Raw genomic sequence first — 23,342 nt, 5'->3', positions numbered from 1 at the left:
GCCCACGGACGCGCCGGCGCTCACCACGGGCAGGGGCGCGAGTCCCGCGCACTGGGCAGTGCCAGGCACCCTCCGGGCCGGTGGCCTCCGCTCCCCACGGCCAGGGGGCCGCTGGCGGGGCCAGACAGCGCTGTAGCAAGGCGACAGGCGGGCGGACCGCACCCGCGGGGTACAAGCAGGGCCCCAGAGCAGAAAAGCCCCGGGGCTCAGCTCAGGGCGGGCGCTGCCTATGGGCGCGCGCGGCTCCACCCCCGGGGCGGGCCCTTTGGGAAGCGCGCTGGCTCACGCCCATAGCAGCCTCGCTTCCCCTCCCCGCTAGGGGCGCGCGAACGCTTCAGCCTGACCTACCAGCACGCCGGAAGTAACGTCATTTCGCTGGGCCTGGGTCGCGCGCTCCGCGCCTCGCTTGCCGCGGCGCTTCCCGGAGCGAGGGTCGAGTCTAAATGGAACTCCCCCCTCCCACCCAGATGAAAACTTCTCAAGCGGCGAAAGCTCCAAGGCCCGCGCCGCGCGGAGCAGGGTGAGAGCGCGCGGCCCGCCCCCCTTCTCAATCACCAACCGTCGCCCGCCCCTGCCCTGCCCCGCCCCCCTCGGCTCCCCCGCGTGCGCTCCGTGTCCGAGGCCTCCACTAAGCAGCGAGCGGGGAGCGAGCTGGAACGGCCGCTGCTTGCCGCGGGAGCGGGGGTTCGGGTGCCCCCCGTCCCGCCTGTCCCTTGTCTGCTGCCTCCCACCCAGGAGTGGGGGTGGGGATGGCGCGTCACCGTTCGCAGCCCCGGGGAGGAGAAATCCAGGGACCCGCCCGCTGCTCAGCCCCATGAGGGGGAGGAGAAATCCCGTCGGCAGGGGGCGTCCCGAGTCACGTCGGGGCGAGGGTGAGTCCCGCGTTGGCACGAGGAGCCGGGCACTGCGCCGCAGCGCGCCCGGCGTGAGACGCCTCCGACCTGCGTTTTTCGTGCAGGTCTTGCTTACGTCAGCACTGCACAGACGGTCGCTGCAGAGTCTCAGAGCCCCGGATTCCCTTTCGTGCCCCCCCCCCGCCCCCCGATAGTGTGCAGGGTGCTGTCACTCCGTAAGTCTCAAAGCCCCACTGTGACTTTGCACAACTGAAAATTGAAATTGATCTGGGAAAAAACCTGACAACAAGCGTGTCAAATTACGTTTAAGAAAAAATCAAATGCTGCTAAGCCTAACTATAGTATATGACTTTAACTGTCATCTAAAGATATAATTTGCCAGCTGTGTATATGGGATCGATAGCAAGCACAAAGAAAAGATGGGTCTTGGAAAATTATATGGTATAGCCTACATAAGCTACAAGAATGCAGAGTTGATTTTAAAGTGCTTTTACAGCCTCCTTATTGTGGGGCTACCCAAATGTCAGTCTTGTTTCATACCCTTCCTGCAAGTTAGAAGAGATCTTAGAATGCTGTCTCTTGTGGCAGTTGCCTACGGGATATTGCTGCTGCCAGGATGCTCTGGCAATGCTCCCTATGCTAGAGAGGCCAAAAGGAGTTTGGTTAGGAGCTTCTGTTGCAGCCCTATGGCACCCAAGGTTTTCCATAGTAAAGGGCCATCATTTAGTAACTAAATCCACTGGATTTAGGGATCTCTGTGCTACAAGATAAACTCTAGTGTGGATCGACTCCTTAGTATTTGCAGTGTTGTAGCTAAGGTGGGTCCCAGGATATGAGAGAAACAAAGTGGGTAAGGTAGAAAAGCTCTGCTAAGCTTGAAGATTTGTCTCTCACCAACATAACAAAAACCTTATCCTCTCTGACACATCAGTGGACATTTGTAGCTATACCAATAAGAACATAGCATAAGAATGGTCATAGTGAGACACACCAATAGTCCATCTAGCCCAGTATCCTGGCTTCCAACAGTGGCCGATGCCAGAGTGAATAGAACATAGAATCATAGACTTTAAGGTCAGAAGACACCATTATGGTCATCTAGTCTGACCTCCTGCACAACGCAGGCCACAGAATCTCATCCACCCACTCCTGTAACAAACCCCTAACCTATGTCTGAGCTATTGAAGTCCTCAAATCATGGTTTAAAGACTTCAAGGTGCAGAGAATCCTCCAGCAAGTGACCCATGCCCCACGCTGCAGAGGAAGGCAAAAAACCCCCAGGGCCTCTGCCAATCTGCCCTGGAGGAAAATTCCTTCCCAACCCCAAATATGGCGATCAGCTAAACCCTGAGCATGTGGGCAAGACTCACCAGCCAGACACCCAGGAAAGAAATCTCTGTAGTAACTCAGATCCTACCCTGTCTAACATCCCATCACAGGCCATTGGGCATATTTACCGCTAATAGTCAAAGATCAATTAATTGCCAAATTTAGGCTGTCCCATCATACGATCTCCTCCATAAATTTATCAAGCTTAGTCTTGAAGCCAGATATGTCTTTTGCCCCCATTGCTCCCCTTGGAAGGCTGTTCCAGAACTTCATTAGAAACCTTCATCTAATTTCAAATCTAAACTTCCCAATGGCCAGGTTATATCCATTTGTTCTTGTGTCCACATTGGCACTGAGCTTAAATAATTCCTCTTCCCTCCCTGGTATTTATCCCTCTGATATATTTATAGAGAGCAATCATATCTCCCCTCAGCCTTCTTTTGGTTCGGCTAAACAAGCCAAGCTCCTGGAGTCTCCTTTCATAAGACAGGTTTGCCATTCCTCGGATCATCCTAGTAGCCCTTCTCTATACCTGTTCTAGTTTGAATTCATCCTCCTTAAACATAGGAGACCAGAACTGCACACAATATTCCAGATGAGGTCTCACCGGTGCCTTGTATAACGGTACTAACACCTCCTTATCTCTACTGGAAATACCTCGCCTCATGCATCCCAAGACCGCATTAGCTTTTTTCACAGCCATATCACATTGGCAGCTCATAGTCATCCTGTGATCAACCAATACTCCAAGGTCCTTCTCCTCCTCTGTTACTTCCAAGAGATGCGTCCCCATCTTATAAAATTTTCTGTCATTAATCCCTAAATGCATGATCTTGCACTTTTCACTATTAAATTTCATCCTATTACTATTACTCCAGTTTACAAGGTCATCCAGATCTTCCTGTATGATATCCCGATCCTTCTCTGTATTGGCAATACCTCCCAACTTTGTGTCATCCATAAACTTTATTAGCACATTCCCACATTTTGTGCCAAGGTCAGTAATAAGATTAAATAAGATTGGTACCAAAACCAATCCCTGAGGAACTCCACTAGTAACCTCCCTCCAGCCTGACAGTTCAGCTTTCAGGGTGACCCATTGTAGTCTCCCCTTCACCCAGTTCCTTATCCACCTGTCAATTTTCATGTTGATCCCATCTTTTCCAATTTAGCTAATAATTCCTCATGTGGAACCATATCAAATGCTTTACTGAAATCGAGATCAATTAGATCCACTGTGTTTCCTTTATCTAAAAAATCTGTTACCTTCTCAAAGAAGATCAGGTTGGTTTGGCACAATCTACCTTTTGTAAAACCATGTTGTATTTTGTCCCAGTTACCATGGACCTCAATGTCCTTAACTACTTTCTCCTTCAAAAATTTTTCCAAGACCTTGCATACTACAGATGTCAAACTAACAGGCCTATAGTTACCCACATCACTTTTTTTTTTCCTCCTTTCTTAAAAATAGGAACTACGTTAGTAATTCTCCAGTCATACGGTACAGCCCCTGAGTTTACAGATTCATTAAAAATACTTGCTAATGGGCTTGCAATTTCGTGTGCCAGTTCCTTTAATATTCTTGAAGGTTATCTGCCCCCCCCCCCCCCCCCGATTTAGTCCCATTAAGCTGTTTGAGTTTGGCTTCTACCTCGGATGTAGTAATATCTATCTCCATATCCTCATTCCCATTTGTCATCCTACCATTATTTCTAACCTCCTCATTTAGCCTCATTAAAGACTGAGGCAAAGTATTTGTTTAGATTTTGGGCCATGCCTAGATTATCCTTAACCTCCACTCCATCCTCAGTGTTTAGCGGTGCCACTTCTTCTTTCTTTGTTTTCTCCTTATTTACATGACTATAGAACCTTTTACTATTGGTTTTAATTCCGTTTTGAAGGTCCAACTCTACATGGCTTTTGGCCTTTCTCACTTTATCCCTACATGTTCTAACCTCGATAAGGTAGCTTTCCTTGCTAATCCCTCCCGTCTTCCACACCTTGTAGGCTTTCTGCTTTTTCTTAATCAACTCTCTGAGATGCTTGCTCATCCTGCTTGGTCTACAACTCCTGCCTATGAATTTTTTCCCCTTTCTTGGGATGCAGGCTTCTGATAGTTTCTGCAACTTTGACTTGAAGTAATTCCAGGCCTCCTCTGCCTTTAGATCCATGAGTTCTTCAGGCCAACCCACTTCCCTAACTAATTGCCTTAATTTTTTAAAGTTAGCCCTTTTGAAATAAAAAACCCTAGTCGCAGATCTATTTTTGTTTATCCTTCCATTTAGTTTGAACTGAATTAGCTCATGATCACTCGAAGCAAGGTTGTCCCCTACAACCATTTCTTCTATGAGGTCCTCATTACTCACCAAAACTAAATCTAAAATGGCATCGCCTCTTGTTGGTTCAGCAACTACTTGGTGAAGGAATCCATCAGCTATCACATCCAGGAAAATCTGAGCTCTATTTTTATTACCAGCACTTGTCCTCCAGTCTATATTTGGGAAGTTAAGTCTTCCATGATCACAAAACTCCCATTAGTATTTATTTCATTAAAAACATTAAAGAGGTCTTTATCCATATCCAAATTGGATCCTGGTGGTCTATAGCACATCCCAAGCACTATCCCAGGGGAGGCTCTTATAGTTTTCTTCCGCAATGTAATTTTTGCCCAGATGGACTCTGTCTTATCCATTCTATCGCTTCTTGTTTCTTTACAGTCTACTTCATCATTGATATACAATGCTACTCCACCACCTTTGCCTTTATTTCGGTCTTTCCTAAACAACACATACCCTTCAATACCTGTACTCCAGTCATGACTACTATTCCGCCATGTTTCTGTTATCTCTATAATATCTGGTTTCACTTCGTGCACTAGGAGCTCTAGTTCCTCCCTTTTGTTACCTAGGCTCCTCACATTAGCTTACAAACATCTTAATTTTTGCTGTTTGGCTTATCCGACTGGGCACAGACATTCTACCACCAGTATCACCTATGAGACTGGTATCTACACTACCCTTCCTCCTTATGTCCATTCTCCTACCCACGGCTGTATCCTTTCTTACTTCGTTTTCTTCCCTCTCAGTGTTAAAATCCGGCATGGAGATTACCTGCACATCTGCCAACTATCTCCCCCAAATTCCTAGTTTAAAGGTCTCTTAATCAGTTGTGCTAGCCTCCATCCTAGAAGTCTATTTCTCTCCCTACTCAGGTGAAGTCCATCCCAAGAGAACAGTCCTCTGTCCATGAATGCTTACGGTTAGAGTGATCCATCCACTGTTGTCCAGTTGACCTTCTGGCAGTCAGAGGTTTAGGGACATCCAGAGCATGGGATTGCATCCCTGACCATCTTGGCTAATAGCTATTGATGAACCTAACTGCCATGAATTTTTCTAATTCTTTTTTAATGCAATTATACTTTTGTCCTGGGCAACATCTTCTGGCAACGAGTTCCACAGATTATCTATGCATTGTGTAAAGAAGTACTTCCTTACGTTTGTTTTAAATCTGTTATTTTCATTAGGTGACTTCTGGTTTTTGTATTATGTGAAGAGAGGTAAATAACACTTCCCTATTCGTTTTCTGTACACCATTCATGATTTTATAGACCTCTGTCATATCCCCCCTTAGTCATCTCATTTCTAAGATAAACAGTCTGTCATTTTAATCTCTTCTCATATGGAAGTTGTTCCATACCCCTAATAATTTTTGTTCCCCTTCTCTGTACTTTTTCCAGTTCTTTTATCTATTTTGAGATGGAGTAATCAGAACTACAAACAGTATTCAAGGTGTGGGATTTATATAGTGACATTATGATATTTTCTGTCTTATTATCTATCCCTTTTCTAATGGTTCCTAATTCTGTTTCAGACAATTATCCGCCCTGACTCCAGGATCTCTGTCTTAAGTGGGAACAGCTAATTTAGACCCCATCATTTTGTATGTATAGTTGGGATTATGTTTTCCAGTGAGCATTACTTTATATTTATCAGCACTGAATTTCATCTGCCATTTTGTTGCTCAGTCCCCCAGTTTAGTGAGATCCCCTTGTAATTCTTTGCAGTCAGCTTTGGACTTGACTACTTGGAGTAATTTTGTATTGTCTGCAAACTTTGCCACCTCACTGTTCACCCCCTTTTCCAGATCATTTATAATGTGTTGAACAGCACAGGGGACCCCACTATTTACCTCTCTTCACTGTGAAAACTGACCACTTATTTCTGTCCTTTGTTTCCTATCTTTTTAACCAGTTACTGATCCATGAAAGGACCCTCCCTCTTATCCCATGGCTGCTTGCTTCGCTTAAGAGGCTTTGGTGAGGGACCTTGTCAAAGCTTTCTGAAAGTAAACTATATCCGCTGGATCACCCTTGTCCACATGTTTGTTGACTCCCTCAAAGAATTCTAATAGATGGGTGAGGCATGATTTCCCTTTACAAAAGCTGTGTTGACTCTTCTCAACATATTGTGTTTATCTATGTGTGTGTTAATTCTGTTCTTTACTATAGTTTCAGACAGTTTGGTACTGAAGTTAGGCTTACCAGCCTGTAATTGCCAGGATTACCTCTGGAGGCTTTTCTAAAAATTGGTGTTACATTAGCTATCCTCCAGTCATCTAGTACAGAGGCTGATTTAAGCGATAGGTTGCATATCACAGTTAGTAGTTCTGCAATTTCATATTTGAGTTCCTTCAGAATTCTTGGGTGAATACTGTCTGGTCCTGGTGACTTATTACTGATTAATTTATTAATTTGTTTCAAAACCATCTCTACTGACACATCAATCTGGGACAGTTCCTCAGATTTGTCTTCTAAAAAAGAATGGCTTAGGTATGGGACTCTCCCTCAGATCGTCTACAGTGAACGCTAGTGGAAACAATTCATTTAGCTTCTCTGCAATGGCCTTATCTTCTTTGAGTGCTCCCGTAGTGCCTTTATCCTTGGTGGCCCCTCCGATTGTTTGGCAGGCTTCTTGTTTCTGATGTTATTTGCAAATAACGTTTAGCTGGAAGGTTTTATAGAAATGTGAAGTATTGTTAATGCTTACATTTCCTGTATTATTGACACATCCACATATTTATGAACAGTTATGCCCACTCTGCTCCCCTGTCAAAATGTCATTCAAGATGTAGTTGCTTAGCTCTTAATTTTTTTCTTCAATTAATTTCTTCATCTACAAGATTGTTATTTGTCTTAAGAAATTCAGCACTAAGTTGTTTAATTTCTTTTAGATTTTTGCAGCTTTTAACACACGGTATAGTGTGTTTGAGATAACTGATGCTTTAATTTACAAAATAGTTTCCCTTAAAGCTTTTGAACAATTAGAAAGTGTTTTAGTCACATGACTCCAGTTTGCTATTGGCTATGGTGGTTATTTCCTCATGCAACATTTTGAAAATTTTTGTCTTTACCTGTATTGTTTTAGGAAATAGTTAGAATTATAACTGTGCAAGTGATCTATTTTCCTGAAAATATTGGAGTTGGTTCTCTAAATCTGTTGCACCTCCTAAAACCTAAAGTTAGACTAGCACTGGCGACACTGAGACCTTTAGCAGTATTGAATGACACCAGATGAACAATTTCTTCTCCTTTTTTTAATAGCAAGGAATGTGAGCGAAATGAAGCAGGTGCATCATCTGAAGACTATGTCATTGGACAAGTTGTCAACAGTTTGTTTCAAAATAAGTCCACAACATGCAGCCCACACCCCTTGGCACATCTTTTTAATGCTTCTGAGTCTGAAACACAGCCAGTGTTTGTTGCTGTGCCAAGAGTAAGTAACTTTTTAATATATATGTATATATAGTTACTTCATTGTAAATTAATGACCCTTCTCATAAGAAATGATTTTGGTTTTTCCTTTAGGCCAGGCAGAGTCCATTGAAAACTTCTTGGAACACTGGGATCTAACTCCCAGTTTTCAAGTATCTGACCAGTGCTCCTCGTCTGATGAGGACTGTGAATATAAATAAAATCCATATATCAGCAAACTAACTTGTCTGACAGTTGAAGGAGGTAGTGGCAGTTTTCCATATATATCTTCTGTTCCCACGAAGGAAGCAAGAGGACTAATAATGTCTTCATCAAAATAAAAACAAACAAAACAGTACATGTAAGTGGGGAGAGGGAACAAATAATTTAAATATATAGATATAATAGTGATGAAGCACTCTTTACAGGTCCTTTGTCAGTTCATTAAAGACCAGTAAGTGCCCTTGGCTTCACGGAGTTAACCATATCTGATTATTAGATTAATAAAAGACAATATGTTGGGCTTTTGTACTTAAAACTAGCTAAGGGCCTGGCATATGATAGAGTGTAACTAATACACTGTTGTGGTTATTCTGCATGCCATCATATTTCCTCATTTCATCGTCCCAAATGTTAGTATTTTTGGCGGGTGCTGGGGTAGTCGTGGTATCTTATCATTTCCTCAGTAATTATTTACAAGCTGTTACAGAACTTGTATAAAAGATCAAATTTTATTTTATTTCCGCAAAAAGAAGACAATGGAATGAAAGAATTACAGAAAACTTTACTTGCTAAACAGCAATTTCTGCCCTTAATAGCTTTGTAAGACAACTCACATTCAGATGACTCGTACAAAGTAAGCAAACTGGCTTCTAGTTTGTTGTCAATGGTCATCAGTTGAGTGATTTGAAAAACCTTTGACTCTTTTTTGACATCTATGCATTATGAGCATTTGATTGGTATATGATACATCCAGACTGTTGTCCAATGAAAAACTTTCCCTATTGAATCAAATCATTAAGGTTTAGAAGTTATATTAGACATACTGTCAATGCACAATCTGATCAGTTTTGCTTGTTATCAGATCCTTTATTAATTTAGCATTTGCTACATATCTGTGGTTTCAGTTGAATTTGAAAATGGTGGTTATGCAATAAATAGAAGTTAAGTAATGTTTTAGTTTACTTTTAAAACAATATAAATGGGAGCTGACAAAGTGCTAGGAAAAACTTTTATCAAGTTTTTAAAAGGAAAATGAACATACAATATAAAAATTAAAGTAGTTGGCAGTATTTAATTAATCAGAGGAGGTAAAGTTCTGCTTACATATATAGTGCAAAAAATTTCAATGACTGTGTTCATTTCTTCAAGTGAATTTACCCCAAAACCAAGATGAATTACAAACTTTATGGGTTCTCCAATCCAATTGTAAGCTAATGTATAAACTAACCTTTGCAGTAATATTGGCACTACTACTACGTCTAGATTAAATTATCACAGAAACAACAATACTTCATCGGCATGACAAGCTGTAGAAGTGATGCCATTTTTACTTTTGTCTGCTTATGCATGTATTACAGAGACTGAGCGATAACAGTTTAATGACTTTTCTTTATCTTAAGATGGGAATAATGTCTGTTTCTGACATATGGACTTTTTTCTTTAAAACAACCAAGGAATAATCTGTAGATGCACAGCACATTAACATTCTTCCATATTTGCGAGTATTATTTTTATTTATGGTCCTATGCAAATTGAGGAAAATCAGGTGACATTAAAAAAATTTAGTAAACAGCAGCTGTACAATAATGATAAGCCTTAAGTGTCATGTAATACATTAGCAATTGTTGTTTCTTTGCAGACTTGCTGAACAAAAAGGCTTTTAAAAATACCTACGCCAGCTTCCTCAGAACTGTTTAAGCGGTTTTGTGACAGACTTGGGCCAACACAACACTTTTCTTTCTTGTCTCCAAGGAGCATGAGATACAGTTTCTCAGTGATCTCTTATCCATGAATCAGCCCTGATTTATATTTTACAGTATGTAAAGGAAGGATTTGGCCCCAAGAAAAGTATGGGTCACATCATACTCCTATCAACTGAGCTTGGTCCCTTCATGAAATCACTGTCTCCAGTGGTCTGGGAGTTTGAGAGATCACTTTCAAACCTCATCTTGAGTATCTGTCAGAACAGTATAAATATCTACGTCTGTGCCACCTGAAATGGCCAACTTAGAAATGAGCTACCAGAAGTTCATGAAAACTTAAAAGTTTACTTAAATTTTATCTTGATTGAATAGTTTTGATCTTCACCTTTTTCTTGATGGTAAAAACAGTTGTACTAAAGAGACCTTTGTACTCTAGAGAGTATTCTTGTTCTGAATTCATTTCTGTGCTGCAAGACTGCAGACATTTTTATTTAAATTTAAGAACCCTTGATTGCATCAATGTTCTGGATGTCCTCCAAGACCTCAGTTAAAATAAAAAAAAAATGAAGATTCTGCTGTGTACTTAAGTATTTCGTCGTTGAATGTACTTGGATGTCATATAAAATATTCTGTAGGTGTTGAAAATGAATTTTCTTTTTTTTTATCACATGGTAGAAAACGTTGGAATGGCTTTGCAGGGTGTCATAAAATGAGGAGGTTATTATGTAATAACTTTTCTGTTTTGTAACAGGTCATATATTAAAGAAAAACTTCTATACACCATACTTTTTTTTTTTTTTTTTTTTTTAGGAGAATAAGAAACGAAAGCATACAGAAGTGGAAAGGGCAACAGAAGCTCAGAGCTCATCTACTAAACGGGAACCTCCTATAAAACTGAAGAAAGCCAAAAAGAACAAACTGTCTATAGCAGAGAAAAAGTTGGCAAACAGGTACGTAAACATTTTTTAAAGACGATGCAGCCTAGCTTCACGTAGATAGGTCAGAATCTTGGTGTTATAGTTATGTCAGAGAATAAAATGCTTATTTGTTCTGTTTTAATATTTCTAGTCTTGACTTTAAAGAGACTATGGATAATTTCATATAGACTGTCCCAATAGGGAATAAAATGCCTCACCCTTTGGCAGTTAAGGGCAGAGACTGTCTGGAACATTAGTCCCCTACCCTGAGAGGCATGGACTAAGGTGTCCTCTTGCAGGAGGTGTGTTCCCTAAGGTTACAGTCTGCTTTATACAAGAAAGAAGCCTAAATCCCAAAGAGGAGATATGCTGGTAGATGAGCAGGCTGTCCATGACTTTCTTCTCCTAGCAATCCCATATCCAAGAGGCAGAGCAACCCTGTTATGTTGTCTATTCCCTCAGAAATGTATGTGTGAGCGAGGTACTACCATTCCAGTGATGAAAAAGTTATTCTTTGTATTAGCCTGGTGACAATGAAATTCGCTCAGTTCCAGCATTTAGAAATACGGTTACCACCCTATATGCTCTCTGACGCATCTGTTGCATCTTTAACTGACAGCTTCCATATCCAAATCTGCAGTTTTATATTTGCTGTTTCTGCTGACGTCATCCATAACATTTGAGAGGCTGCTTTTAAAACTGAATAGATGTCAGTTATTGTTCACATAACCTTTTTGGTATATGTCTTGGATAGACTAAGAACTAGTAGCATGGAGACAGAAAACTTCCCCAACGAATTGTGTGTGCCCTGAATGTTAGAAAGACAACAACTCACTTTTAGTCTTAATTTAGGTAAAATAATTCAGTTTCTTTCAAAATTTTAATTTGTATCAAATTGATTTACTTTTGCTATCTACTCAGTCACACCTATCAAATTGCAATAATGACCAGTCAATACACTGGTAAATAATCACTTTCATTGTTATGGGTCAGTTTGTTTGTTTTTTGCTTAGTACATATAACATTTCAATCCTTCCATTAAAAATGGAAGTTGTCTTGTTATTGCACCTGTACAATTTCATTTATAAATACAATTTAAGAACAATTACAACTTCTCTTTTGAGACTGAAAAAATCAAAGCTTTTCATAACAATCATCCGGTTGTGCTTTTCACTTGTGCCAAAGAGAGTGTGCATTGGAACAGGCAGATGAAGAGGAGGAGGAAAAAGGGATCAAGGTCAAACAGAAGCTAAAAAATAGAACATCTCAAGCTGTCACCAAAAGCCTTGCTTGTTCAGCTAATGAAATGGATGTAAAACAGTGCACGAAGAAAAGTCAAATTAAGGAAGCTGAGGAGATACTAAAGAATCAGAGAACTGTGTTTGTTGGGAATTTACCTATCAGCTGTACTGTACAGGTAAGTGAATAGTTTAAAGGTACACGCTCAACTTGAAAAGGACAGTTGTCTGAAAACTGACACTTATGACTGAAAGATGCTAGAGAGAAAATATCTTCATGTATTTTCTGCATTAGGCACTACTTTGTATATAATTACCCTGCTTCCCTGTACAGTTAATGAATTTCTCCCTTGTTGAAATTAACCAAATGGTCGTTTTCTGGACCATAGATACTTCTCTTAAAAGAAGAATATATATCTGCATTTTCCTATATATAGTTATATTATATACTCACTGGTTGTCTAGTTTTTTACTAAATATACAATCTTTCACTGTTAACTTCTAACAAATTGTGTATTTTAAATTGATACGTGTTTTGCTTCACTACCAGTAGCAGAGAAATAGGAGAAATTAGGATTAAATAGGTTGCTCTATTATATATGGGTTTTTTGCATTTGAGTCTAGAAATTCCTGTTATATGATATAAAATGTGCAAATTTCAAATAAATACCAGGAGCGTGGAGCGAGGCGGGTGAGAGAGGCTAAATCCAGACCAGCTTCTTTTTCTTTCATCATCTGGAGTCTGCAGAGAATTTGGAACCCAAGGAATAATTTTGATGGTTAAAGAAAATAAATAAGGATCGTACTCTTACAATCTTATAGATGTTCCTTGTATTTAAACAGTCAGAGTGCTGAATTCAGTTTTTGCACTCAGTATTTTTCCTGCTTTTGAGAGAGCAAAAGCTGCTCTACAAGATATTTTGAACTTTTCCCTTATCTATCTTATAGTAATAGTAATTCATAGAAATAGGGTTATATGAGTGAAACAAAAATGCTTTCTTATTCAGCAATAATAATTCATATTACTGGGTTGAAAAAATGGATTAAAAATACATGTAATTTCTGTTTAGATGCTGAAGTCATTTTTTAAGGAATATGGACAGATAGAATCAATTCGATTCCGTTCTTTGGTATGTTCTTTCCTCTTACGTTATATGATAAAAGCAGCTGTGTAATCGTAAAGGATAGCATTCATAAATCTTATATCTTTATTAGTTCACTAGCAATATTTCTTGACTTAGAAATACTTAAATTAAGCCTTTTGAGAGCTGGCTTCTGTGGTAGACCTGGCTATCAACACACATTGTTCTTCCTATAATAACACTTGATTACATTGTAACCACATTCTCCTTGGGAGAAAAATGTCTGAAATATTGTTGCTTGTTTTGCTAAAGATAATCTTTGACTGAAGTACCATAACACAGATTTAGAGGACATTTTACAGAGATAGCAATTTCATTGTAAATCAGTGCTGTGTATAAATTAAAATCACTATGCTAGAATGCAAGAAACAAACTAAACCAACTGAATTTCAATTCTTTATCATTTTAAGGTTTTCCTTGGAATTTCCCCTAATTGTTGTTAGAATAATTTTGCCTGATAGAGCGGCTATATTACTTTGGGTGGAAATACCTGTTGAACTTCCTCCACAAATATTTGAAATAGATTGATAAGCACAGTAAGGCATTTCAGCTAATGCTTTTTTTTGTCTTGAAGGTCCCAGCAGAGGATACTTTATCCAAAAAGTTAGCAGCCATAAAGTAGGTTCTCCTTTGAGTTTCAGATTTTATTGCTAAAGGGGAAACCTTTTTTTTTTTTTTTAAAGCTTTAATGATGTTATATATATATACACACACACTTGGTCATGATTGTTTCCTTCCTATCTTTTATTTTGTATGGTTTTATCTTTTAAAAAAATTATAATCAACTCTATGTGTATGTAAAATAGACAAGGTGGGTGAGGTAGTATCTTTTATTGAAACAACTTATGTTGGTGAGAGACAAACTTTCAAGCCACACACAGCTCTTCTTCAGGTCTGGGAAAGGAACTCCCAGTGTCACAGCAAAATGCAAGGTGGAACAGATTGTTTAGCATAAGTCGTTAGCACATATTGTAAGGGACCATTCAAGGTAGAGTGATCCATTACTACCTGTGCAGTTATAGGACAAAAAGGAGGGGTATTGGGTTACAGATTGTTGTAGTAAACCACAAACGCAGTATAAATAGGCATTCCATGATTTCCGTGATACAAACTTCTTAAATTCCTACAAGTAGTTTTTTCTGCTGTAGATAATCACTTGTCCCTACACAAGTGTTTCTCTTTACTAAAGACCAGATCCTGCAAGGTACTAAGAATTCTCAATTCTTGGGGATTTCATTAGGGGTTGAGGATGCCCAGCAAGTTGCAGAAACTGGCTCTGAAAAAGATAACTGTTAAAGAGGGGGTAAAGGTCTTTTGGCTACTGTGGTAGATACTGCTGTTTGGGGCACAATCCCCAGGCTAATTGTATATTTGAGAGAACTGAGGTCATTACCTTAAATTACATCAAGGCTTGCAGGACATGTGCACAGGACCATGGGGTGGGAGGGTGGGAAACATAAGAATTGCTTAAATAGGGTAAACTTTCTGTCTCTCTCTTCAGGCATAAGATGCATCCTAATATGAAATATATTAATGCTTATGTGGTTTTTAAGGAAGAAGGTGCTGCCACTAAAGCTCTTAAAAGGTATGTTTCATTTTTGTTCCTCATTAATGGCATTATATTTTGTGATAATGGGTTTACCAGATGTCAGATTACAAGTATGAATTGTCTCGTTTGTGTTTGACTCAAAATAAAAGCACTTTTGTCTAACAATTTTTTTTAAACTGCCTTTGTTAAGAATGTTATGTTTGAGACCAGTGATAGGTTGTAATCCAAACATTTTAGTCATTCATTGGCCATTTCTGTTTGCGTTCTAATAGCTTTCCTTTTTTTCTTGTGCTACAATAGAAATGGAACTCAAATTGCCAATGGATTTCACATCAGAGTTGACCTTGCTTCAAAAGCCACTTCTGTAAGTAATATACAAGATTTCAGAAGAACTTTTCTGTATTTGCCTATAACCTAGTAGCTTATTGTTCTTTTTTTGTTGTTGATTTTTAGCATGACAATAAGAGGTCTATATTTGTGGGAAATCTCTCATATGGTAAGTTTAAATGGATGTTCACATTCAGTCAATATTCCATAATTTTATTTCTTCAGTAAATGTTAAATAATTGACGCTTATGTTGATTGTAATACTTCTTTACTTGTTAAGATTTAGGGTAATGTATATAGATACCTAAATATTAAAAAAACTTCAACATTAGTTAACCTATTCTAAAACTTAACTGTGAAATGGCAACATTATCGGTGGTTATACATTTCTAGCAAACTATGTCAATACATTGTTTTTCACCTTCTTTTTTGAGTAATGTCCCTGTGGGTGTTGCACTTCAGGTGCACATGCACCTTTTGTATCTTTGATCAGGGATTTTTGGTAGCAGTACCCGTCTGGTCTCCACGTGCACCTAGCTATCCTCATGCTCTGTATTGAGAGTATATAGGGCTGTGATAGACAAACCACACTGAGTTCCTTCTCAACCGTCTTGGCCTCAGACATAGTGTCTAGTGGTGCCTGTTTATTTAGCTATCTACCTAGTTTGTGCTTTATAGTGTAGTTAATCTTTAGTTTAATACTAATAGATTAGATTTAACAGTTTATTTTTTATTGGGGGGGGGCGGGGGTGATAATCTGAGAGGCTTTTAGTTTCTTCCTGTGCCCTCTCTTTCCTGGAGGAACTCTCCTTCCCCTTTTTCCATGGGGCATGCCTAAATCTCCAGGGTTCAAGTGTTGCCTCACTTGCCATTTAATGACAGCCATTCAAACTGTATCAGCTGCTTGGGGATACTCACATGCCATGTAAGTGAAAAATCAGCTCGGGATTCTAGAGTTCCAGGAAAGAGAGAGAACTGACGGCTCATGATGGAATGCCCCTGTGAGCTGCATCAGACCCAGGCTCAGATACCCTCCCTCTACACCAGCCTTCAAGTGACTACAGCATCCCAACAACCTCTTCAGCTGAATCACCTTCCAGATCTTCACAAGAGAGATCTACAGGTGATAGTGCCAAATCACCTACCAAGAGGAGCTCCAGATCTCCTCAGAAAGAAGATGGCCCTAAGAGACTTTCTATACTGGAGACCTCCAGTCCCACAAAGGGTACCACTGAGGCTTCAAGTGGCCTCCGAACCCAGGGTCCCTCTACATCTAAACCCTTGAGTACAGCTAAATCGCAAGGGTACCGAAGCATACCTTGGTACCATCTAAGCATGATGCAGGTGCTAGGGACTCTAGAGACTCTGCACCAAGGAAGACAGTGACTGCAACTCCACTTCCTCATTGCTGACTGATGGATCTGGGAACCACAATCAACTGGTACCAGCGCACTCTGCACCACCCTTGGTACTGCAGGTTGTTTCCACTGCTGAGACTCATCAAGTTTCTACACAGATCCGCCTGGTACTGCCTGAATTCAGATTCTCCAGAGACCTGTTAGTCTCCAGTGAACTTGAGTCTCCATTGTTCAGTGCAGGAAGAGTCTCCCAGTAGCATAGCCTAGTTTGTCCCTGGTAACAAATCACTCATTGGAACCAACTGATTTTCCAGTGTCCATGGGAATGGACAGACAACCTACTACTCCACCGTTGTCTCCCCCTCTCCTCTCCTCCATGCCACCCCTGCGGACTGTGGAGACGACAGTTCTTCTGACTCCCAAATTTCTATACAAGGTTCCTTCTATGATCAATCCAGGCCTGGCTCTCTTGGAACCTTCTCTTCAAGGGACCCTTTAGACACAGAAAGCCTCAAGCCGTTCCACATCCCCCTTGGTATGAAAAACCTTGGGTGCCTCATTCCCTGTATTTATGACCCTCTTTAACAGCCATATTGGATCCTTGGGTAGCCTACCATCAACATTTCTTCAGAGCCCTTAGCTCTCAAATTGAGGATCAGAAAGAGCACTCTTCTGTCCCTTCCTTCCCCTCACATCAATCCCCACCACAGGAGGAGGAGTTTGAAGACGAAGCAAAAAGAACTGATAAGGAAACTATCCCTCAAACGGATATTTCTTCGGACCTCCCAGATGAAGCAGTTACGCCCTCCTTTCCCCGTGGTAACACACACACATGATTTCAAGCAATTTCAAGATTTGATGAAGAGAGTCACTGACATTCTCCATATCCCCTTGGAAGAAGTCCAAGAGACATAGCATAGACTTTTGGGCATTCTTCATACACCATCTTCCAATCAAGTAATTTTTCCCATAAATGAGGTATTGCTGGAGCCTGCCAAGATAATTTGGCAAACTCCAGCTTATGCACCTCCAATTTTGAAGAGATCAAATAAAAAGTATTACTTTCCCACTGGGGGCTCAGACTTCTTGGTCATGGTGGCGATTGGTTACTCAAAGGAAGCTCTTACGCCCAAGTCCAAGCTACTGTCTAAAAAGCTACAACTCTATTTGGCGTGCTTGGACTTCAGCTCAGTACCAAAAAGTCCACTCTCTTACCTGTTTAGCGAATAGAGTTCATGCTTCAATGTGCAGAGCTTGCCTACCCAAGGACAGATTTCTTACTGTGGCAGATTTGATTATGCAAGTCCATGTGAGCCCTCAGGTAACTGCCAGGTCTTGTCTGCAGCTCATCAGTCACATGGCAGCATGCACCTTTGTCCCATGACATGACCGGTTACAACTATGCTGCTTCTGGGTCTGGCTCAGAATGGTTTATACTCCCAACAGACACAGTTTGAACAAGCTCTTCCTATGTGCTAGTCTCTCTCGACTGGTGGAAGAATCCAGGTAAAGTCTGCTTGGGAATCCTCTTCGCCCCTCTACCTCCCACCATCACCATAGTTTTTGGTGCATGTCTTTTATGCCTTATCTTCAGGAGTCTATTATTCAGGGCTCATCTTCAGGAACATACTATTGAGGGTAGGGGGACTGCCTAGGAATCTTCCCTCCATATAAACTTTCTGGAGCTCAGGGCTGTTGAGAATGCCTGCCAACACTTTCTTCCTATGATCAAAGCACAATCTGTACTAATAATGACCAGACAACAGGACCAGTACGTACTACGTAAATTGTCAGGGGTGAGCGAGACCCCTTTCCTTTGTGCAGAAAGTATAGTTATGGAACTGGTGGACAGCCCACCACATTTTCAAGCTGTTTATTTACCTGGCTTCCAAAGCATGGTAGCAGAAGTTCTCAGCAGGAACTACTTTCAGGATCATGAGTGAGAACACAATACCAATTACTAGAACAGATATATCTCATTTGGGGTTTTCCAGAAATAGATCTTTTTGCCACTACCACCACCAGGAAGTGTGCAAAGTTTTGCTCAAGGGGAGGTCAAGGTTACCATTCCTTGGGAGATGCCTTTCTCATGTCCTGGTTGAAGAACCTAATGTATGCCTATTTTCCGACATCGCTCATCCTCGGAGTTTTAATCACAATCAAGCAGGATGGAGCCATGGTCATCTTAATTACAACAATTTGGCAGGGACAGGTGTGGTTAGTATACCTAATTCGTCTGTCCTCTCGCCCTTCTATCAGTCTTCCATTAACACGCAACCTTTTCATTCAGGACTCAGGAAACAATTTTCACCCCAACTTAAGCCTTGAGTCATACAGTGTTCGTTACCTGGTTGGCTTCTGGGGACAGAACTTTCCTGTTCCAGAGAGGTTCAAGAGGTTCTGTTGAACAGTAGGAAAGAATCAACTAGAAAAAACTTACCTGCAGAAATGGAAGAGATATTACACCTGTGTTCCACCGACTCTCCCCTCTTGGAGATCCTAGAGCAAGTGCCTTTTTGATCTGAAGAAAACAGGCCTTTCTCTGAGTTCCGTTAAGTTCGCCTATTGAATGTCGTGGCATTCCATTCTCCGGTGTTTGCTCACCCTACAACTTCTAGGTTCATCAAAGGGTTATCTAATCTGTTTCCAGACATCAGTGAGCCCACCCCAGCCTGGGATTTGAACTTAGTCCTTATTTCTCTGCTGAAACCTCCCTTTGAACCTTTGGCTACGGGTTCACTCTTACACTTCGCCACCAAGAAAACTATCTTCATGACCATCACCTCTGCTTGGAGAGATGGTGAGTTTTAGGGGCTTTGATGCCCTCCCCGCAAGTTTTCCTTATACACAAGGTATCCATCCAACCACATTCCCCCTGGTTTTATGTAAGATCATCTTGGATTTTCAAATCAGGCTGTTCATCTGTCAGTTTTTTCACACACAATTTCATTGGTCTAGGGAGGATGCCATCCTAAGTTCCCTCTAAGTTGCATGACCGCACAGCTGCCTATTAAGCCCGAAGCCCTCATCCCCCCACACCTCAACTCTCTGCCCCAGCCCATAGCCCACCCCCACCACATGAATTTTATGTGCACCAATATGAAGGTGATGTGTCACACATCACCTCCATTTTGGTGCACGTAACAAAATTCATTCTGCGCATGGATGTAAAAAAATTAGAGGGAATACTGATGCCATCCTTTATACCTTGGACATTAGGCAGGTGTTAACAGTCTATTTGAACAGGAGTAGACCCTTTTGGGACTCTCCTCGATTATCTGTTTCCATTGCAGACAGAGTTAAAGGAACACCTATGTCCGCCCACAGATTTTTCCAAAGGGGTTGCTGGTTGTATGTTCTCCTGCCATGAAACTGCTGATACCCTGTGCCCTCTTAGGGTTATAGTCTGTTCCAGCAGATCACAGTCCACCTTTGTTTCCATATTAAAGAACATTCCTATTGCTGAAACCTTCAGAGCTGCCACGTGTGCCTCAATGCACGCATTCTCAAAGCACTGTGCTCTCGTGCATGCATCCCAGGCAGGTATTCTATTTGGGACTGCCAGCCTCCAATCAATTTTAGATCCTACTTCAAAGCACCCAGCGCCTCTAAGAAGTATTGCTTGGGAGTCAGCTGAAGTGTAGCATCGATAGGGACATTATTTGAAGAAGAAGTTACTTACCCTGCACAGTAACTGGAGTTCTTTGAGATTTTTATCCTTATGGGTGCTCCACTACCTGCTTACCTTCTGCTCTGTAGTCTTGGGTCTGTGGGACGTCGCAGTAGAGAAGGAACCAAGGGTGGTTTGTCCACTGCAGTCCTGTGTGTCCTCAGTGCAAGGCACAAGGATGGCTAAGGTGCTTCTGCAGACCGAACGGTGCACCTTTAGGGGGACATCCATCAGGACAGACACCTTGAACTCCAGTTACTGTAGATGGTAAGTAATCTCTTCTTTAGTGCTGCTAAAACATCATTTTCAGTTCTGGTTGTTGAGTGAATTTTTTTTGAGAAGTACAATCAAGTTACTTAGATCTAAAAGTTGACCTGCCTTAAAATCTAGATTGCAAAAATTATGTTCTGGTAACTGTTTTTAAAGTTTGTTTAGTAAGACTTACAAAAATATTTTTTCTTCTGCTTCTGCAGAAGAACCAGTTCAGTTATTTCCAGAGTGCACTGACATGGACTTGAAGCCTTGTCTATATACACAAATTTTGTATCCATTTAAGTTTACCTGTATAGTTAAAGTAGTACAGTTCCCACTAGTGTGGATGCAGTTATACCAGTATAAAGAGGCTTACAGCAATATAGCTTATTCCCCTACAGGAAGAGAAATAACCTGTACCAATTGAACTGCATCCACACTAGTGATTGTATAACTAACTATATCAATTCAAAAATCTCACACCTAACTGGCATCATTATTCCAGGAGCACCTTCAGTCAAGTATATTATGTTTGTAAGAAGTGTCACATCAGACCTATTATCATTTAGACTGATTATCACTTAAGCACAAGTCAGAGCTATAGAAAGTGAAATAACTGTTTCACGTTTTAAAAAATAATAATTTTAGCTCCGTTCAAACCACAGATGTAAATTATTTGATAAACTGACATTTTAACCTAGCCTTTGTTTCTGCTTAATGATGTGTTCGTATTGTTTCTTAAAACTTAATCTGCACTTTTCAAAATAAATGTCCTAGTTTGTGTATTCTCTATTGTTAAATGTGTAGATAATTTCCTGTCAGATCAAATTTACTTGCCTAACTAAAGCATTTAAAATATATGTGTATGTGTATATGAATTTTAAACTATAGCAGAGTTTTTGGTAATACTCCTAAAGCTATGTCTATTTCATTAACATAACGCTAACCACACATGACTTCTCTTGCTTGCAGAAATTGAAGATGATACTGTGCGAGAACACTTTTCTGAATGTGGAAATGTAGTAGCTGTTCGAATTGTGAGAGACAAAAACACTGGCACTGGCAAAGGGTTTGGCTATGTTCTGTTTGAGGTACGGAAAGATAATGTTTGGGGAGACCAGGAGTTCTCCAAATACTAAATGAAGGTCTGCCTGAATCTTATGTTTTTGACTTTTCCACAGTAATGGTAGTATATACACTGCACTCTACAGACAGATAGGGACACATGTCACTTCTCTTAGCCATTTAATGTAAATTAAGCAGATATAACACAAACTGCTAAGTGTTGTGAATCAGAGGAGTTGTGGACTACTGAGTGGAAAGTGAATTTTATGGAGTGATTTGAAGGTGGAAAGGGAAGTCTTTTCCATTTACAGTTACCAAAGGAAATGTTCCCTCTGCCTAGTCCCCTTTTCTGAAAGAAAATACTATTAAAATATTTAACTTTGATACAGATATAAGAAATATAGTGTTACATTTCCTGACTCCTATGGAACCTGCTTCATTAAATCATAGAGAAGACTTTTACAAATAGGCTGACACCAAGCTGTAGAAACCCTGTATAAGGCCTGATCCTGTGGACTGCACAAAGAATATTGTTACTTATCTGTTTGATTTCAGGACTGGACTCTTGGTTGTCCTTGCAGGAGCCATCACATGCTGTCAGATTTTTAAGTGGAACTCTGTTGATTTCAGTGGGAAGTTCTGTTTAATACTAGTGGCATATAGGCTATGGAATAAAGTCTCTGTTTTGCTGAATCAGGCTTTCAAAGCTAGTATTTGTCAGAGAGTAACTATGTGGAAGAGGTCTGCTCATGTTCCTGAATACAATACCTGTGCTCTATTATCCAGACTGATTTCTATTTTACAATTTTGCATAAGAAGAATATATACAAAAGATTTCTGGTTTTATAGGTAATGTCTGTCCAACCTTTAAAACTGTGTTTGGTTTAATAGACTACAGATGCTGTACATCTTGCTCTGAAACTAAACAACTCCGAAGTGAATGGAAGAAAGCTTAGAGTGAAACGCTGCGTTGAGAAGGAGAAAAACCAGAAAAGTTCAGACAACGCAAAGAACTCTGGTCCAAAGCACAGATTTGGTACTTCATTAAAAAATACAAAGAGATATACCAATAATTCATTTGCTGGTGAAAAAGCAACCCCATTGAAAAAGAAAACAAAGAGACCAAAAAGTGTGACTAAAACAAAAGGTGGGAAACACAAATAATCTTGCCACATTGCTAATTTTGGAATTTATAAAAAAAAATTTTTTTTATAAAATAAACTCCAATGGAAACATGGTCTGTTAGTACTGTTTCTTACATATAAAGTTGTACAGTGGTGCCAACTCATCTCGCTCTCTCGTGTGTGTGTGTGTGTGTGTGTTTTTATCTGCAGCAGCCTAATGGCAATATAACTCACTAGAAGGACACTTGTGTCCATACCCCTTGACTGAAATAGTAAGAGGGTATAGGTTCCAGACACACTTTACTCTTCAGCCACTTCCCTTTTTAGAGGTGGTTCTTCCTTGGAGATGTCTGTGTGAAATTACTCATACAACAGTTATCTTAATATAAACAAGATTTATTATAAGCAGGAAAAAGGAAATGATTTGCTTATCTTCCAGATTTACACTTCTTGTAAGTTAAGGTAGTCTCACTCACTTTGTGGGATGTGGGATAAAGAGAGATCTTGTATATCTAAAAAGCAAGTTCCTGTTCTGATATTATCAGTCAAACCTTTTTCTGGCTAGAGGAAAGTATCTCTGCTGCTCAACTAGCACATCAAGACCCCAATCAAGGCTCGCCACCACAACCTTTCAAACCACTTTTCTTATCTACAGTAGAACCTTAGAGTTACAAACACCTTAGGAACAGAGTTATTCCTAACTCTGAACAAAACATTATGGTGGTTCTTTCAAAAGTTTACAGCTGAACACTGACTTAATACAGCTTTGAAACTTTACTATGCAAAAGAAAAATGCTGCTTTTCCTTTATTCTTTTAGTAATTTACATTTATCACAGTCCTGT

General features: G+C 40.3%; 1 protein-coding gene across 1 annotated transcript; it reads left to right on the top strand.

Annotated features, from left to right (window-relative positions):
• Nucleotides 1-346: 346 nt before the first annotated feature.
• RBM34 (RNA binding motif protein 34) lies at nucleotides 347-22,612 on the top strand. The gene is made up of 11 exons (XM_048843832.2): nucleotides 347-520; nucleotides 7,783-7,954; nucleotides 10,668-10,807; nucleotides 11,960-12,191; nucleotides 13,083-13,142; nucleotides 13,729-13,772; nucleotides 14,656-14,739; nucleotides 15,004-15,067; nucleotides 15,157-15,199; nucleotides 21,283-21,401; nucleotides 22,267-22,612. The coding sequence occupies exons 1-11, from the start codon at nucleotides 444-446 to the stop codon at nucleotides 22,537-22,539; spliced, it is 1,308 nt and encodes a 435-aa protein (XP_048699789.2). The 5' UTR covers nucleotides 347-443; the 3' UTR covers nucleotides 22,540-22,612.
• The last annotated feature ends 730 nt before the right edge of the window (nucleotides 22,613-23,342 follow it).

This window comes from Caretta caretta, chromosome 3 (genome assembly GCF_965140235.1).
Source record: "Caretta caretta isolate rCarCar2 chromosome 3, rCarCar1.hap1, whole genome shotgun sequence".
Classification (NCBI taxonomy): domain Eukaryota; kingdom Metazoa; phylum Chordata; order Testudines; family Cheloniidae; genus Caretta; species Caretta caretta.
The sequence above is the reverse complement of the archived record's forward strand: the minus strand, read 5'-3'. Positions and strand labels throughout refer to the sequence as shown.